The sequence below is a fragment of the Coffea eugenioides genome, chromosome 1, assembly GCF_003713205.1.
Source record: "Coffea eugenioides isolate CCC68of chromosome 1, Ceug_1.0, whole genome shotgun sequence".
NCBI lineage: Eukaryota > Viridiplantae > Streptophyta > Magnoliopsida > Gentianales > Rubiaceae > Coffea > Coffea eugenioides.
In genome coordinates this window covers 910,693-930,379 of record NC_040035.1, presented here as the reverse complement: position 1 = coordinate 930,379, position 19,687 = coordinate 910,693, and the positions used below count along the sequence as shown (strand labels likewise).

Below are 19,687 nucleotides of genomic sequence, written 5' to 3'. Positions count from 1 at the left end.
TCCAACGCTGCTGGTGCCGCCCTGGCTACCCGCTTCTCCGAGCTGTCTCCCGACCTGGAGAAGTTGAGGAAGAAGAACTTGGAGGTGGAGAGGAAGCTTTCCCAGGCCCTCCAGGAGGCCAGCTCCCTTAAGGCCAAATTAGACAAGGCCGAGAAGGAGATGGATGCCGCCCAGGTCCAGCTCGCCTCCACCAGGTCGGAACTCGACCAGGAGAGGGCTGGTGTGGCCAGGCTGAAGGAGGAGCATGCCGTGGAGCTCTCCGGCACCGTCAGCCGAAAGCGGAAGAAGGCTGTTCGGGAGTTTATCTCCTCCGATCAGTTCGAGGTGGACATCGCCCTCCTCAACCAGCCCATCCTCCAGGTTGGCTCTACGCGGGCCCTGACCCAGGTGCAGGGCCTCAACCTACCCGGCTTCAACGTGGCGGACTTCAAGGACTACGATCCTGCAGCCGAGGATAGGCTGGACTGGCTCTTTGATGGGTACCGGAAGGGGCATGCCCTGAAGAGCCTGGTCCGCCGAACCGACGTAGGAGCAGACCTAGAGGAGGTTCCCCTGGAGGAGGACGGGTCTCCAGGCAGAGCTGCCGGGAAAGAGCCGGTGGCCTAGGGCGGTGGCCACTCCAGAAGCCCATTCTGTCTTTTTGTAAGGATGTGACCATGCTCCAGTTGAAAATGCTCTTGGAGGTCCATCCAGGACGGAATGGGTTCCCTGCTCCCGGGCTCCTGAATAGCCTTCACCATACGCCTCTCAACATGCTTGAGGTGTACTTTCAGCTTCCACCCCGGTCGGGCCACCCGCAGGTAGAACAGACATCGAAGGAGATTACCAACTCGGAAGTTTTACGGTAGATAGGCAGGGCGTTTTGTAATAGATAGGCAGCTCGAAAGCTCTGTAATAGATAGGCTTGCAATGTATACATAAGATTTCGAAGAGTTATTTTCTTCTTTCCTTGCCCACTCGCAATGCTATGTGCCGACCTCCGGGGTCGAACACCTCATCCCTCGGGGCTGAGTGCTTTAAATATTAAGCGCGTCCTTGCCGACCTCCTAGGTCGAACAATTCGCACTTCCGACCGAGTACTTTAAGCATTAAGTGCGTTCTTGCCGACCTCCTGGGCCGAACACTTCACACTTCATTAAGTGCGTTCGTGCCGACCTCCTGGGCCGAACACTTCACACTTCACTAAGTGCGTTCGTGCCGACCTCCTGGGCCGAACACTTCACACTTCATTAAGTGCGTTCGTGCCGACCTCCTGGGCCGAACACTTCACACTTCACCCACTACCCCAAGCCCCCCACTAGGACGTTGAGCGAGGGATTGCTGAATGTGCTAGTGTATGTGCTGGTTGTAAAAGTGGAAAATAAAACAAATACAAATGAAAATGAAAACGAGCTGTGATTGAATGGAAAAACAAAAATTCGGATTTCCGAGGACAAGCCACTGAACCCCCTGGTTTAACCTACGCTACAAACAACCGCAAATTGGAGAAGTGCCAAGTCCGAGGTACTTCAGATCCATCCATCCTTGCGAGCTTGCAATAACCAGCTCGACTCGCTTCCAGGACCTTGTAGGGGCCCTCCCAGTTTGGGTCGAGTTTGTTGGAGCCGCGTACTCTGCTTGTCGAGTTCTTCCTCAGGACGAGGTCTCCTGGCTGGTATTGTATAGTCTTTACTTTGGCGTTGTGATAGCGAGCAAGCTGGCTTTTATACTTAGCCATTCGAATAGCCGCTTCCTCCCGCCTGACTTCGAGCATGTCCAAGTTGCACCTAAGCTCTTCCTCGTTGGACGGTGCCACGAAGTTCTGCGTTCTGGGTGAGGGAAGACCAACCTCTGCGGGCACCACCGCCTCTGCTCCGTATGTTAGGGAGAACGGGGTCTCGTGAGTAGCCGCCCTGGGCGTAGTGCGGTAAGCCCAGAGGACACTTGGGAGCTCATCCAGCCAGCTCGATTGGGCGGACTCCAGTCTAGTCTTCAACCCTTGCAGGACAGTTCGGTTGGCGTTCTCCACCTGGCCATTGGCCTGGGGGTGACCAACCGACGTGAAGTGCTGGTTGATTCCGAGCTCGGCGCACCAGCTCCGGAAAGGGTTCTCGGCAAACTGGCGGCCGTTGTCGGATATCAGGGCATGCGGAATCCCAAACCGGCAAACTATGCTCTTCCAAAAGAATTTCTGAATTGCCTTCCCTGAGATAGAGACCAAGGGCTCCGCTTCCACCCATTTTGTGAAGTAGTCTATAGCTACCACGAGGTGCTCATATCTTCCTAGGGCTCGGGGGAAGGGACCCAGGAGGTCTATTCCCCATTGAGCGAAGGGCCAAGGACTATGGATGGGAATCATCTCCTGAGCTGGCTGATGACGCAGCGAGGCGTGTACCTGGCAAGCTCGGCATTTCCGGACCAGATCCGCTGCGTCTCGGAAGACAGATGGCCAGTAGTAGCCCAAAAGGAGGCACTTTTTGGCCAACACCCGAGATCCCACGTGTGCCGCACATATTCCTTCGTGGACTTCGCGCAGGACGTAATCACCTTCTTCGGGAGTCACGCACTTTAACCAGGGGGACAAATACGACCTCCTATAGAGGGTACCCCCGGTGTAGGCGTACTTGGCAGCCCGGAGCCGGATTCGGCGTGCCTCAGCTTTGTTTTCGGGGAGGGCACCCGAGCTGAGGAAGTCAATGAGGGGCGTCATCCAGGTGGCCGAGCTGTCTATAGCCAGGACCTGGACCTGATCGATACTTTTCTGCTTTAGCACCTCCACCAATACCTCCTTGCTCAGGTGGGCAAATGAGGAGGATGCCAACTTTGAAAGGGCGTCTGCCCGCTTGTTCTGGGACCTTGGCACCCGCTCGATTTCGAACGTTTCGAACAAGGCCACCGCCTCTCGAACTTTGGCCAGGTACTTCTTCATAACCTCGTCCTTGGCTTCATACTCCCCAAGGACTTGAAGGACGACGAGCTGTGAGTCGCTCCTGACCTGGATCGCGGTTATGCCCATCTGGTGGGCCATCCGCAACCCTGTGAGCAGGGCCTCGTACTCGGCCTCGTTGTTGGACGCGGGGAAGTCCAACCGGAGGGCGTAGGTCAGTTCTTCCCCGGTGGGTGAAATGAGTAGCAGACCCGCCCCGCTTCCTTCCTTGCTGGAGGCCCCGTCCACGAACAACACCCAGGGCTCCTTCGGCAGCCGCTCCTCGTGTTGGGGGCTCAGCTCGGTTAGACTCAAGCTAGCCCCTTCAGCCAGGAAATCCGCTAAGGCCTGGGCCTTGATAGCCTTGCGGGGCTGGTAGCCGATGTCGTGCTCGGCTAGCTCGACAGCCCATTTGGTCATTCTGCCCGAGACCTCTGGCTTGGTGAGTATCTGACGCAAGGGCTGGTCAGTCAGGACTACAATGCCGTGAGCCTGAAAGTAAGGGCGGAGCTTGCGTGCCGCATGTACCAAGGCAAGGACCAACTTCTCGGCTGGCGAGTATCGTGTCTCTGGCCCCTGTAGAGCTCGGCTTACGTAATACACCGGCCTCTGAGCCCCCTCATCCTCCCGCACCAGGACCGCGCTGACGGCCTCGTTGCAGGCAGATAGGTATAGGAATAAGGTCTCCCCCGGCTCTGGGGCTGTCAGAGATGGTAGCTCGGCCAAGTATGTTTTTAGGTCGATGAAGGCCTTCTGGCACTCCTCAGTCCAGTGGAAGTCCTTCGGCGCTTTCAGTACTCGGAAGAAGGGCAGCCCCCGGACCGCGGAGCGCGAGAGAAACCTATTCAGGGCGGCCATCCTTCCTGTTAGCCGCTGGACCTCCTTCACGCTCCTCGGAGGGGCCATGTCCATGATGGCCTGGAGTTTATCCGGGTTGGCCCGGATTCCGTCTCGGGACACCAGGAAACCGAGAAACCTTCCCGATCTGACCCCAAAAGTGCACTTCTTCGGATTTAGGCGCATCCGGCTCTTCAGTAGGATGTCCAGGACCTCCCGCAGGTCGGGTATGAGGCGCTGGTCAGTCCGACTTTTGACGATCATGTCGTCCACATAAACCTCCATGCTCCTGCCGACCTGGTTTTGGAATAACTTGTTCACCAGGCGCTGGTAAGTTGCTCCCGCGTTCTTCAATCCGAAGGGCATGGTCCTGTAGCAGTAGGTTCCCTCCTCGGTGATGAAGGAGGTCTTGTCCCGGTCCTCCTCGGCCATCTCTATCTGGTGATATCCCTTAAAGGCATCCAGAAAGCATAAAATGTCAAAGCCCACAGTAGAGTCTACTAACCTGTCAATTCGAGGCAGGGGAAAGCAGTCCTTTGGGCAGGCTTTGTTAAGGTCTGTGAAGTCTACACACATCCTCCAGGTCAGGTCCTCCTTCTTGACCAGGACGGGGTTGGCCAGCCAGGTCGGGTAGTAGACCTCCAGGATGATCTTGGACTCCAACAACTTGCCGACCTCCGCCCTGATCACCTCATTTCTCTCGGGGGCGAAACTCCTTTTCTTTTGCTTTACTGGCTTGAAGTGAGGGTCCACGTCGAGGTGATGGACGGCCAGGTCCGTAAGGATCCCGGGCATGTCATCCACCGTCCATGCGAAGACCTGGGAGTACTCCCTCAATAAGGCCTTCAAGCCTTCCTTCTCGTTCGCTGGCAGCAATGCCCCAATGCGGATGACCTGGTCGGGACGTTCCTTCCTCAAGGGGAACTCCTCAATCTCATCCTGGGTGCCCAACTGTTGGGCCTCATCCCCTGGGATGTAGGGCTCCAAACAGGTTGTCTGGGCGACCACCTTCTCCTGCCCCCGGAGAGTGGCCAGGTAGCAAGCCCTGGCTACCTCTGGGTCGCTGCGCACCTCGGCTATCCCCCCAGGAGTGGGGAACTTGACGCTGAGGTGAAAGGTAGAGGGAATAGCCCGGAGGGCGTTCAAGGCAGGTCTCCCCAAGAACACATTGTACGGGGACGACTGCTTGACCACCACGAAGTTAACGGGAACGGTCCGACACTTGGGAGCCTGACTTACTGTGACCATCAGGGTGATCATCCCTTCCGAGCTGATGGGTGGTCCGGTGAAGCCCACCAAAGGCGTCCGGACCGGGGTCAGCTGGTCATCCCTTAATCCGAGCTCCTTGAACACGCGATAGAACATGATGTCAACCGCGCTACCCTGGTCGACATACACCTTCTTCACCCGGTAGTTATTGGTGACAATGTCTATCACAATAGCTTCATGGTTCCCGGAAGCCAAGGGAACCGCATCCCTGGGTCCGAAGGTGATCTCCTCATCCATGCGCAGACGCTTCAAGGAGTCGTCCCCTTCGGGGGGTGGCCGCTTATTCTTCCGGGCTGCATGACTGTCCCCCCCCGTGGGACCTCCCGCAATGGTGTTTATCACTCCCGCCAGGTTCTGGGTATCCTGGTCGGGAGAGTGGTTCCGGGGAGCCTCCCGCCGCTCTGGACGGTCGCGACGCTGTCCCTCACGCCTATCCCCGTAATGGTTGCGCCCGAACTCCTGACCTGGTCGGCGTACGAACCGACTTAGAAAGCCACGTTGGATCAGGTTTTCAATCTCCTTACGCAGGGCCCAGCACCCCTCCGTGTCGTGTCCGACGTCACGGTGAAAGACGCAATATCGATCCTGGTTCCTTTTGTTCCGGGGCGTCCCCATCTTGGGCGGCCGATCTCCCAGCCCTTCCGCCTCCATGACGGCCAAGATCTGAGTTCTGGGCCGTGTTAGAGGGGTGTAGGTCTTCTCTGAGAGTGGTGGCAGAGCAGGGGTCTTCTCCTTCGAGAGCCGATCAAAGACATTTTTCTTGGCCGGGGCCTCCTTGCCCTCCAGGGGGTTGGTCCGGCCTTTACGATCTCCAATCTCCCGATCTGACTCTTTCTTTAGGCGACCCGCCTCTTCCGCGTTGGCAGCCTCGTGAGCCCTGCGTAGGAGCTCTTCCAGGTTTACGGGAGGCTTCTTGGCCAGATCGTAGAAAAGCTCCTCCACCCTGAGCCCGTTTGTGAAGGCGGCCATCACCACTTTTTCGTCCTTGTCCCTGACCTGCAAGCTCTCCGCATTGAAGCGGGTCATGAAATTCCTCAGCGACTCGTCGGGCCGTTGCCTGATGGACATCAGGTGGGTTGCGTTCCTCGCGTACACCTTCGAGGAGACGAACTGGGCTGCAAACTGCCGGGCCAGCTCGGGAAAGCTCCGTATAGATCCCGGTTTCAGTCCTTGGAACCAGAGCCGCGCCTTCCCCTTTAGGAACATAGGGAAGGTCTTGCAGCGAACCTCATCCGCGGCGGTTTGCAAGCGCATATGCGTCAGGAATACCGAGAGGTAGTCTTCCGGGTCTGTAGAGGCATCGTACATCTCGATGCTCGGAATCTTGAACCTCCGGGGTAGGGGGTAGTCCTCTATCTCCCGGGTAAAGGGCGAGGTTGCATAGTTGTCTTCGTATGGCCGGGGCCTCAAGATCTGCTCGAGCTCATCCCGAGCGGGGTCCAAATAAAGGGGGTCGTGGGGCCGGCTCTTGACAGACCGAGCAGGGGAACGCTCGAACCCATTCCGTGTGGGTTTCCTCGGAGAGGGGTCTCTGGGATGACTCCTCGCGGACCTGTCGCGGGAATACCTCTCGCTGTCCCCGACCACCGAGGCTCGGGGGCGGGGAGGAGTCCGGGTCGCTTCCTCCTAGGGGGCTGGTCTCGCGACTCATCTTCCGAAGGATCAGGGGGTAACTCCTTCTCCTTCCCCTTGGCCTTGGAGGTCTGTGCACCCCCAGCCCCCTCTCCTTCCTTCGCCTGCCGAATTATATCCTCCAGTATGGGGAGATTCTCCGTCACAAACTGGAAGATCTGCTGCCTCCGTTCCCCTGAAAGGGCTGAGCCACCGGCGCCCTGGGATGCCCCAGCCTCTTTCCGCTGGGACCCCTCACCGCCCCCAGGGCCGGTGCCCTCTGCCGTACGCTTGGATCGCGTCCGGGCCATCGACACAATCTTACTTACCTTACGGTTCCCACAGACGGCGCCAACTGAAGAAGCGCGGAGCTTCCCCGAGGAGAGCTGACCTGAGCAGCTCGGGGTGTCGATGGGAGAGCTGATCCAAGACCTGCAAAACAGAGAAGATGAACTAACAAAAAGGGGGCCCGAGGGTTGTCCCCGAGGGCGCTCCGACGGCCAAGTTAGTTTTCCGGTGAGTAAGGTTCACGGGAAGTAGCAACTGTCCAGAGTAAATTGCCAATAGTCAGCGTACCTTGTACAGTGGATGTGTGCTATTATTTATACCTGCGAGGGAGTCCGACCTCCGCACGACGCGGGACTTGCCCGGTATGGATAGTATCCCGCACTTGGGGGGACTTCCTCCGACCTCTTCGGGATGGACCTTCGCCTCCCCTGGGAGCCCTAGTCGGTACGGCCCGGGGCTGCTCCCAGGGGCCTGAGGGCCAAGGCCCAGCTCGGCCATTCCTGGGCTGCCACGTGTCTGGGCCCAGAATGGGGCCTCTGCAAACTGCATAAACACTAACAAATTCAATTCAAATAACATGAAAAATCATAGTGATCTACCATGCAAAGAACATCTATTCAAAGTATTAGGTTTGTATTTGGGATGAAAGTTGAAGTCATCTAAGTCCAAAGAAAAAGAACGCTGTTGATATACTTTGTAGGAAATAGTCCGCCCATTCTCATTGTACGATTACAATTTGTTTGTTGTAGCAAAAATGGAAAAACAAAAAAGAAAATGGGGGTATCAATATTGTAATTACCATACAAAAATTGATATACGAAAGTGTTTAGTATTTTGTACAAAATTTGTTGTTCAATTGTTAAAATTCAATGATTTCACTGGGATCTATCATGAATATGAATTTCAATTTGAAGAAGGCACATTTGGACTCGTGGCTAATAATTCCGGGGCACACGGGAGCATGGTGAATGCCCAGAAAATAAGTCACCAAGAATGGAAAAAATAGAACAACTAGTTCTATTAGACAACTCATCGTAATTCTATTTCGAATAATTAGCTCTTTTATTAGTTAAATCTTCTTACTTATGACCATCATTAGTTGAAAAGCTTGTAATCCACGTTCAATAACTTCCAAGAATTTATGAGCATAAATTGTGACACTAATTACAGAAGTGAATTATATAACTTTGAATTTCATCACATGTAAATTCTTTTTACCATTGATTAGTTAGTAATTAATCCGTGGTCATCACTTCTGGATTGTCTCTTAGCATTAGTTAAATCCTACTAATTTTGCTTCTCTATTAATAGACTTTAACTTCACTCAAGCTAATTAAGTTTCCTTTGTGAGTTCATCTCAGCATTTCGCAGACGTCCTTTATTGAACTTTCTTAATAACGTAACTTCCAAGCTTAATGATTATTAGGCACAAAAGAGATTATTACCTTTTTATGTGCTACTTTCTACTTTTTATGTGCTATCAATTTCCCATATATTTTATTTACTTTCATTTCCCTAATAACCAATATAAGTGTAGTTAATTAGTACTTATTAGAATGGTATTCACTTCTTGCTAAAAAATTCTTTTGTTTATTTCATTCTTATAACTTAATGTAAGAACCTTCTTAACGACTTAGCGTATCAGTTACAAAATAGGAGTACTCTTCGAGAGAGCTAGAGCAGCAGGCATTAGTTAAAATTTGAGCCTTGAATCCTCCATGAGGACTCGAAAATGAAAATGACAAAATTTTTGTATCTAAAAAAGATAAATGGAAATTTTAAATTGACTGACCTGAAAAGAAAACGTTAATCTTGCTATGAGATGAGGGTAATAGCTATAATTCTGGTGCCATAGCTTTGACTTAATCCCTTAAGTTGATGTAAAGTGAACTAGCATTCTCGTTATATAATTTACATGGTAACGGAACTCATTGAGAGACCTAATAAGACAAATGCCTCAAATTTATCTAGTCTTAATTTACTTAGTAACACAACTCATAGTTTCAGTACTTAATTTATACTTGTCATCTTACTAGTTAGTATTATTTCTCATTGCCAATTAATTCTTAAAATTTTTTTTGGCTTCCTTTATGACTAATTATGTTACGGTTACATTACTTTTATTGTAAATTCTGGAAGACCTATCTTAAATAATGCACAAAAATTCTATGGTACAAATTACATAAATAACTTTAAAAATGTGCAATTAACATTTTTCTTGGATTGAGTATTAGTATTTATCAGAGGAGAGTTTGGCCCAGTGGTTAAGGTCGAGGCATTTAAAAATTCAAATTCCTCCTTCCCCTCTTTGCTTCTTGAATTCCACATCTCCCCTGCTACTTAAAAATTTTAAGTTAAAATTGTGGAGTGTCACAATTGTTGTAGATGTGTTTTCTAAAAGCACAATTTAGAAAAATAGACCATCCAAATGGAGTCAAAGCAGAGCACGGGTCAAAATACCTTTCATATGCAAATACTTATGATAGGCTACGATTTTATCATTTATTTTATTATTAATTTTTTCTATTATTTGACCTGATGTGGAGAAATTATTAAATTCTATTAATTTTTAATATTTTATATTTATTTCAGGGAGTAGAACGAAAATATGATAACAAGTGTCAATTTAACAGAAGAAGAGTCCACATAATAGAGCTTATCCCAGGGGCTTTTTTAAAATAAGGGAGACGCAAGTCCTTTTTGATAATTTACGGAGGACAACAAAAGAAAAAAGAACGAAGGGCCAGGCTTCGTGGGTCTCTTCAGGCTGGAAGCCGCCGCACAGTAGTATTAGATAGGAATTGGAATTGCGGAGGATTAGGACTACTTAGCTTAGTTTCCTTTGACTTTTCCACCTTCGTCATCTAGTGGGGACTTTTCCTTCTTAGCTTTTGATAGTGGAGTTCTCCTGCGCATGTCCGGAGCCTTACGAGGAATTGAATCATTGTTTGTAGTTGCTGGTTTCTCCTTATTCAATCGAACAAATTGAGTTCTCACGAACGAGGCCAATGGCCGCTGATGTTGCTTCAATTTCTCGTGGATTTTGTTCATCAAACATGAACTAATTTTCTCACTCTAGTCAAGGGACAACGGAGGCTTTGATTCGCCTAAAAATTGTGAGATCGATTTAATCTTATTTTTTTTTCTTTTATTTATTGATATTCGCATATTCCCTGGTTACAGAGTTTATAATTGTTCAATTAATTGATTGTCTTGGATCCGGATAATTAGTTAATTTAGTAATCGATTGTCAATTAGGATATTTAAATCCGTAATTATTTAATTGCCTTGAAATAGTAACAACTAACACGATTAGATTCGTGTCAGGAGGATACGCGGGCTAATCTAAAATAACCTTGGTAGTGTGTTATTTGATTAGAATAGAGCTCATCTGATACGTAAGGCAATTGGAGAATTAATTCTTACGGATTTACCTAAGATTATTTCTCAATTAGAGTGGTGATTACCGGACATACCTTAATCACCGACACAGTAAGGAGGGGTTAACTGTTATCGCTTGTTTGGCAGTTATAACATATTTATTAGTAAATAATTGAAATTGGCTTTGTATCGATGATCAATTAGGTGAACCATTGCTGAAGTTATTTCTTGGCTAGATCCTTAATTATCACTCATTTAATTTTAGTAAATTGTTATTTAATTTTTAGTTGGCTATTTTATTTTTACTATTTTACTTTTAGTTGAATTGCTTTAATTATCACCCCTTGATACAAAAACACCCCCCCGTGTTACTGTGAATTTGAAAAGAAACACTTACACCCAGTCCATGTGGATTCGACTCTGCTCACCACTATCTACAGAAATTACTTTTAGTTTGAACAGGTTTTATTAGTGCACAAGCCTGACAACCTGTCAACCTATAACTATGATGATCAATTTATTCTTCTTCCTGGTTTTGTGTGATAGGAAATGTTAATCACTTGGTAAAATGTAAAAATGAATTCCTGGCCGTGGAATTTTTCTTACATTCAAATTTTACCTCTTCAATTATGAAGGCCAATATGGATTAAACTATGAACTTTTGCCCTAAATGCTTTGAATTTGAACTTAATGTCAAAACAATAAACTCAGTGCTTTACCCAATAAACTCAGTGCTTTTTATTTTCTTATTCTTTTTCACCTTTTTTTTTAAAATTATTTTTCACCCTCCCAACCCCTCCCCACATCCTGCCCGCCCCTTACAAAGAAAGGGACTAACTCTTTTCATTTTCTAAGTATCTGTTGCAATGCTCTTTCTGTCTGTAAGCCAAGCTAGACTAATACATGCATTCTAGCCAGCCATGTGTAGGACACTTTAAAGTAAGGGCTCCATAAGCCATGTATAAGCACTAGAGTAAACCAGGGAAAATTCCGGAAAATGATTTGGCTTAACCCTGAAAAAATAGTTTTTGACAGTGAATTTTACGGTAATGGCACCAAAGGCGCTACGATTGTCGGATGAAGGTGCAAGATACACCGTTTAGAAGCTAAGAGATAGGGCTACAATATTGCAGAAGGTTACTCAACCCAGTTTCAAGTGTAACCAGGTCAAAAATGCAAGATACTACACCAGAACCGCAAAAACAGATTCACAGAACGCATTCTGCGGAAACATCATAAATCAGGCTACCTAAGTCCAAATCCAGAAATTCCAAAACCAGATGAAAGCTAAGAAACAGGGATACATTTAATCAGAAGACCTCAACAACCAATTCCGAAGCAATTCCAGCCACAACAACCAATTACAGGCGCAATTCTTACATTCGGGTAAAACTAGAACAGCAATAGTAATTTTGACTTTTCACAAGCTACGCTGCTCCGATTGACCTAAAAATTTGTAGGCACCTCCAAAATGTCATTCCCTATAACTTTCATGTTTTAAACCAAGGCCAATTCGGCCTCTAAATAGGAGCTACAAATTCGGGCAGAATGAAGAACATCAAACCCTAACTTTCCAAGATTTCTTCCAAAACAGAAATTGTTTGCAATTTACCACTTTTTCCACCTTCTAGCTTCCTTAAATATCATTTCCAATCATCATACATGACCACATAATCATATCCATATGATAACAGAAAAATCCCCAATAATTATAAAACTTCACCAATTCAACCAAAATCAAGATATAATCCATAAAAGTGCATCTTATACCACCACCAATCATGAATTGAACATCATTAGAGGAAGAAGAGGGGTCCTTCACAACTCACCTTAGCAATACAAGAGATAGAGCAACTAGTCACCTTAACTTTCCAAACAACTTCACAACCAAGCTCAACTCCACCAAACTAAGAGGTTTTATGGAGTAATTGGAAGATTAATCGGTTTAATTGAAAGATTGGGCAAGATTGGAGACTAGAAAATTGAGAGCTTTTCTTCCCTTTTTTGAGCAAGAGAATTCGGCCAAGAAGCTTGCAAAATGAAGAGATTTTTGGCCAATTTTAATTAAATGGTAAAGTTATGAATAGTAGTCAAACTCAAGATTAAATCTTATGGTGACACTTGTCACCTTTAGGTTTAAAACTTATCTTTTTGTCTCTCCAATACAAATATCTTAACACTTTGTAAAATAATATCACTTAATACAAAATTCCAACAAGTTGTCAAAAATATAATGCATTTACCGCACTTGCGGGTCCCACGTTCAAAATACGCTCTTAATTTCTCAAAAACTAACCGATACAAGAAAATTTATTTTAAAACTATCTTTGCTCATAAACTTTATTTGGGGAATTTTTCTAATAAAGAAAATGTAGAAAAGGCGGGCGATTAAAAAAAATAAACCCTAGAAAATTAGAAAATTTTCGGGTTCTCACTCTCATTCTTTTCGGGGCGTCACACAAAGGATAACCAAAGCTAAGAGAAAGCACTCTTAAAACTTGAAAACTTTTATTGATGATTGAATGACTTGAGCAATTCGGCTGGCCTCTATTTATAGGTTTCATGAACCGAAAATCCTATTTAGCAATGAAAAACGTTATAAACTCCAAATTATCCTAAACCTAACTTACTAAGGAAACTAACAAATGAATTGGACCTTGCTAATATGCCCCAAATAGACAAGGGCTGGTCGGCTAAGGCCCAACATGGGCTATCCAACCTTATTATCAAGCCTACACTAGTCTCTTAACTCAACAATGAAGCCCATCATGCAATCTGTGATCTCTTTAGTCACCCGTGGCTTCTTCATGGACTTGAAGTAGGCTCGCCATTGTGTGATTGGACTCTTGAATCCTCCCTATGCGTGTATGAACGATTTGTAGGAGTGTTTGGAGGGTCTCTCGCATCTTCCTTGCCTTTGCTCGAGTCATCGGCCCAAGGTTCATGAATGGTGCACGTAGATCATCCTCACTCGAGCCTCTTGAAGTGACAACTTGAGCTCTTGATGGTTCCTCATCAGTCCCCTCCTCTTGAGAAGGATTTCTCCTCAAATCGAAGTCATCACCTACATCAAAGGGGAGCAAGTCAGTGACATTGAAAGTAGAGCTAACACCATACTCACCTAGAAGGTCAAGTTGGTAGGCGTTGTCGTTGACTTTGGCAAGGATTTGAAAGGGGCCATCTCCGCAAGGCATCAACTTGCTTCGTCTTTTCTCAGGAAAACGTTCCTTGCGCATGTGTAGCCACACCCAGTCTCCAGGTTTGAATAGTAGTTGCCTACGTCCTTTGTTTGCATGTTTGGCAAATTGTTCCGTGCGCTTCTCAATGTTCGCCCGTGCCTTCTCATGAAGTTGTCTTACTACCTCGGCCTTTTTCTTACCATCAAGGCTAGCATGTTCACTCAAAGGTAAAGTTATGAGATCTAGTGGTGTTAACGGGTTGAAACCGTACACCACCTCAAAAGGAGAAAATTGAGTAGTAGAGTAGGTAGAACGGTTATAAGCAAATTCAATGTGAGGTAAGCATTCTTCCCACGTTCTCAAATTACGTTTAATTAAAGCACGTAACATGGTAGACACGGTCCTATTAACTACTTCGGTCTGACCATCGGTTTAAGGGTGACTAGTAGTTGAAAACAACAACTTAGTACCTAACTTAGACCAAAGTGTTTTCCAAAAGTAGCTAAGAAATTTAACATCACGGTCAGAGACAATAGTACGGGGAATACCATGCAAACGGACTACTTTTTTAAAGAATAGGTCAGTAATATATGGTGCATTATCAGTCTTGTGACAAGCAATAAAGTGTGCCATTTTTTAGAACCTATCTACCATGACAAAGATGGAATCGTGTCCCCTTTTGGTTCTAGGCAAGCCGAGAATAAAATCCATAGAAATATCAACCCATGGCTCACTAGGTATAGGCAAAGGCATGTAGAGACCATGTGGGTTTACCTTGGATTTGGCGCGAAGACATTGTATGCACCTAGCCACCTCTCTCTCGACATCTTTCTTCATGTTCGGCCAGTATAGGTGTTCCTGCAAGATTGAAAGAGTTTTAACTGCCCCAAAGTGCCCCATTAATCCTCCACTGTGAGATTCTTTAACTATTAATTGACGAATTGAGCATTTAGGGATGTATAGTCGGTCCAAGTAGTAAAGGAACCCGTCGGCTATGAAGAACTTCTCTTGGGCCTTTTGCTTGCATGCTTCAAACACTAGCTTAAAATCTTCACCAGTTGCATATAAATCTTTGATAAGCTCAAAACCAAGTAGTTTAGCATCTAAAGTAGCAAGAAGATAGTACCTTCGTGAGAGTGCATCAGCGACTATGTTGGACTTACCAGTCTTGTATTTTATAACATACGGGAAAGTCTCTATGAATGAGATCCATCGCACATGCCTCTTGCTCAGCTTGTTTTGAGATTTGAGAAACTTGAACGACTCATGGTCAGTGTGGATGACAAACTCCTTGGGTCGGAGGTAGTGTTGCCATACTTGAAGTGCTCGAATCAAGGCATACAGCTCCTTGTCATAGGTGCTATAGTTCAACATTGCACCATTCAATTTCTCACTAAAGTAAGCAATTGGTCGTCCTGCCTGGATCAACATTGCTCCTATGCCATGCCCTGACGCATCACATTCAATTTCAAAAGTCTTAGAAAAGTCAGGAAGAGATAATACGGGTGCGTGTGTGAGTGCGTGTTTAAGAGAGTCAAAAGATTTTTCCTGTTCTTCACCCCAGTGGAACGATACATCCTTTTTAATGATGGATGTCAAAGGTGCTGCTATGGAGCTAAAGTCGCGTACAAAGCGTCGATAGAAGCTCGCAAGTCCATGAAAGCTCCTTACCAACCCAATGGTGGTCGGTCTTGGCCATTCTTGGATGGCCTTGATTTTACTTCCATCCACCTTGATGCCCTGTGAACTTACAACAAAGCCTAGGAATGCTAGTTGGTCAGTGCAAAAAGTACATTTCTTTAGGTTAGCATAAAGGCGTTCCTTTTGAAGTACTTCTAACACAAGCTTAACATGCTGCAAATGTTCTTCTAGACTTGTGCTATAAATGAGAATATCATCAAAATATACTACTACAAATTTGCCTAAGTACTCACGCAAGACATGATTCATCAATCGCATAAAGGTACTTGGTGCATTAGTAAGGCCAAAAGGTATGACTAACCACTCATATAACCCGTATTTAGTCTTAAATGCAGTTTTCCACTCGTCCCCTTCTTTAATCCTAATTTGATGATACCTAGATTTCAGATCAATTTTCGTGAATATAACCGCCCCATGTAATTCATCTAACATGTCATCTAGTCGAGGAATGGGATGGCAATACTTTACCGTGATGGTATTTATAGTTCCGTAGTCAGTGCACATCCTTCAAGACTCGTCTTTCTTTGGCACAAGAATGACTGGAACAGCACAGGGACTTAAGCTCTCTCGTGCCCACCCTTTGCCTAGACGCTCCTCCACTTGCCTTTGAATCTCCTTGGTCTCCTCGGGGTTACTTCTATATGCAGGTCGATTAGGCAGGGGTGCTCCATGTATGAGGTCTATTTGGTGCTCAATACCCCTTATGGGTGGCAATCCACTTGGCACATCATCTGGAAAAACATCCTCATACTCCTACAAAAGCTTAGTAAAAGAATTAGGGAATAAAGTGTCAAAGATGTTAGTGTCATTCGAAACTTCCTTGGTGTAAAACAAGAGCATGGTTTGGCCTCCAAGAAATCCTCTCCTCACATTCTTGGCTTTTGCACTCAACAATATTTTTCCCTCTTGTTTTACCTCATGATCCGCCCCTTTTATTGCCTTTTCCCTCTCATTTTGCACGGATCTTTTCCTTTCTTTTCTTTCATGTTTTTCAACTCTTTTTCGCTCATCAATTTTCTCACATTCCTGCTGAATTTTCATTTGGTCCTCATACACTTGCTTAGGTGTGAGTGGTGCAAGTGTGATCTTCTTTCCTTTATGTAGAAAAGTGTACATGTTGGTACGACCATCATGGCTAGTACTCCTATCAAATTGCCATGGTCTACCAAGTAAAATGTGGCTAGCCTCTATAGGTACTACGTCACAAAGCACTTCATTCTCATAAGCACCAATTTTAAAGGAAATGAGTACCTATTGAGACACTCGGATATCTCCACAATTGTTCAACCATTGCAGGCGATATGGTCGGAGGTGCTCACAGGTTGGAAGTCCTAACGCCTCGACCATCACTGAGCTTGCTACATTGGTGCAGCTCCCAGGGTCTATCACCAAGCTACACACTCTACCATTTACATGGCATCGGGTGCAGAAGATGTTTTCCCTTTGGATCTCCTCTTCTTTAACGTGTGCGGCTAGTGCTCTCCTTGCAACGAGCCCTAGTCCAACGGACTCCTCCAATGGTGGTTGTATGACCGCTTCAGTGTCGTCCTCCTCTTCTAATGGTGGCATTCCCTTGTATTCTTCTTCATCGTCAGATATTACCTCTCCGCTTGGTAGCACAATCATTTTCCTTTGGTTTGGACATTGGGTCGCAATATGACCAGGCCCTTGACACCTCCAACACTTGGTGTCGCGGCTCCGTGTTCTAGAAGGTTCGTTAGATAGCTTAGAAATGGCTTTTCCCTCCTCCTTGAACGGCACTGCTTTCGATTTGGTTGGAGTGGCATATCCCCCCAATGGCTTGGTCTCCTTCCTCGGAGTGCTAGCTCGATTATACGATGGTGAAGGTGTAGAGAAGGTTCTAAGCTGACCCCACCTCTTAAACCTTTGCTCAACCTTTAAGGATTTCTCGAGCATATCTTTTAACTCCACGTAATGGTGCATCTCGACTTCATCCGCAATCTCCGTTCGTAGACCACTAAGGAATCTTGCCATGGTAGCTTCTCGGTCCTCCACTATGTCAACTCAGAGCATGATTATCTCCATCTCCTTATAGTAATCTTCAACACTTTGGTTCTCTTGCCTTAAGTTTTGTAACTTGTGGTACAAGTCACGATGGTAATGGCTAGGAACAAAGCGTTTGCGCATAAGAACCTTCAATTCGGACCAAGTTGTGATCTCAGTATCACCACTACGCCTTCGACTAGTGGTAATTTGATCCCACCAGATGATGGCATACTCGGAGAATGCCATGACTGCTAGTTTTATTTGTTGCTCCTCCGTGTAGTCGTTGCAATTGAACATGAGCTCAACTTTCTTTTCCCACTCGAGGTAGGCATCCGGGTCGGTTTTACCTTCAAAAGGCGGAACTTGCATTTTGATTCCTTTGATCGCCTCTCCCCTTGGTTTGTAGCTCTTATTGGTTCTCCTCCTGTGTGGTCCAAGCTCATCATCGGAATAATTGGAGCTATCCGACTCATGGTGGACTGATTTCCTTCGATTCCTACTCCCTCGTGATCCACTTTGGACAGCTTCGACTTTGTCAAGCCGTTCATGGACAATTTCTAATTTTTGGTCCATGATTCATCAGATGTCACCCCTTAGAGACTGGGCAAAGAGTTTGAAGTCAAAGGCCGAAGGGCTATCTCCTTCTGCGTTAGACATGCTTAGGTAATCCTGCAATAAAGGTTAGTTCCGAAAATAATTTTCTCACGCACTCCCTTAGTGTTTACTCTAGCGCTCGTGTATCACGCAACTCTCATTTTATACTCACCAAAATATTCTCAAAGCTTGATTTACCTTTGAAGAGGTTAGATCAGGTCAAAAAGTTTGTTCAAAATGGCCTACCAAGGGTAAGATCACTTAGCACGTAAATTGGAAGCAAGGAGAAACTGATTTGGAAGCTCGACTCAACTAGACAAATAACACAACCAAGACTTGACGTGGACTGATCGAATAGACAAATATTAGGAGAATAGATGAATATACTCAATAAAAGACTCAACCGACTCCAACAAAGCAAGAAACAAAATGGCGGAAGTTTGTGGATCCTAGATAGACTTACCCAATCTTGCGCTTGGCTTTTTTTTTTGAGGGTGTAAAACACAGCTTCTTGGACCTTTTTTGGGTAGGTTTTGCGGCTGAAATGAGAGTTTCCTACGTGGCACAAGGTTCCAATCAGAATTGGTAATCCAAGTATAACAAGGATTTGTTTACAAACCCAAGTCAAACTAGGTTTCCAAGTTCTAATAGGTTTCCTATGGATGTAGGTCCGAATCAGGTTTCTTTGTTTCTTTCTTGCGTTTCTTTTTTTTTTTGTAGTATTGATGCAAACCAGATTGCTTCCTTTCTTCTTCCAATTCGGACACAACCCAAGACAAGATTTTGGCTGTCTTGTGAGCAAGAACAGCCGCGACTTCAAGGTTCAAGAACTAGGTTAGTTGATTTCAAGAAATTCAAGAACCACCCAAGGTGTTCAAGATTTTCATCCAAGATCTTTTAGCAATTCCAGATTTGAATCAAGACTTTCAAGAACAAGGTAAAATAGCCTTATAGTAGTGCAAGACACACGATTTCCCAACCCTTTTGTTCAAGAAAAAAAAAACCCTAATCGCTTCAAGAACTAGCGATCAGATCTGTTGTTTGTTTTGTTTTTCTGACCCAACAATTGAAGACTCTAAGAAACGACAATCAAAAAATAAAAACTGGACAGAAGCAACAATTTTAATTCAGCAAACAACAAGGAACAATTCGGCAGCAAGACTATTAGACAAGAAGAAAAAACCTAGCGACGCGATTATATTTTTTTTTGTTTTTCGTTTGACACAAGACCTGAATTGGACAACAAGAATATGACTTGAACACAAAAGGAAAGGTAGGATATAACCTGGAAGTTGTCAACTAGCTCTGATTACCAGATGATACGAACCCAACCGTGCTTGGCGAATTCATATTCCAACAAACAAGATCTAGACACATGACTCCAAGGTTTGATTGTGCGGAACCCTAAACTTCTCTAGAATCCCTTAGATGAGAACTAACAATAATTCTTAACCCTCAAGAAAAGATTAAAGGAACTTATGGTGTTGGTAGAATGGCGCCACGAGCAAGTGTGATTCTTGCTTGATAAGCCAAGAAGAACGCTTAGAACGAATCTAAGATATTCAAAGGATAACCAAATCTAAGAGAAAGCACTCGTAAAACTTGAAAACTTTTATTGATGATTGAATGACTTGAGCAATTCGGCTGGCCTCTATGTATAGGCTTCATGAACCGAAAATCCTATCTAGCAATGGAAAACGTTATAAACTCCAAATAATCCTAAACCTAACTTACTAAGGAAACAAACAAACGAATTGGAACTAGATAATACATCCCAAATAGACAAGTGCTGGTCGGCTAAGGCCCAACATGGGCTGTCCAACCTTATTATCAAGCCTACACTAGTCTCTTAACTCGACAATGAAACCCATCATGCAATCCGTGATCTCTTTAGTCACACGTGGCTTCTTCATGG

At 45.8% G+C, this 19,687-nt stretch overlaps 1 protein-coding gene across 1 annotated transcript; it reads right to left on the bottom strand.

The window, feature by feature from the left end:
• Nucleotides 1-1,459: 1,459 nt before the first annotated feature.
• On the bottom strand, nt 1,460-6,319 carry LOC113759694. The gene has a single exon (XM_027302272.1). It carries the CDS (start codon nt 6,317-6,319, stop codon nt 1,460-1,462), a length of 4,860 nt encoding a protein of 1,619 aa, XP_027158073.1.
• Between the last annotated feature and the right edge of the window lie 13,368 nt (nt 6,320-19,687).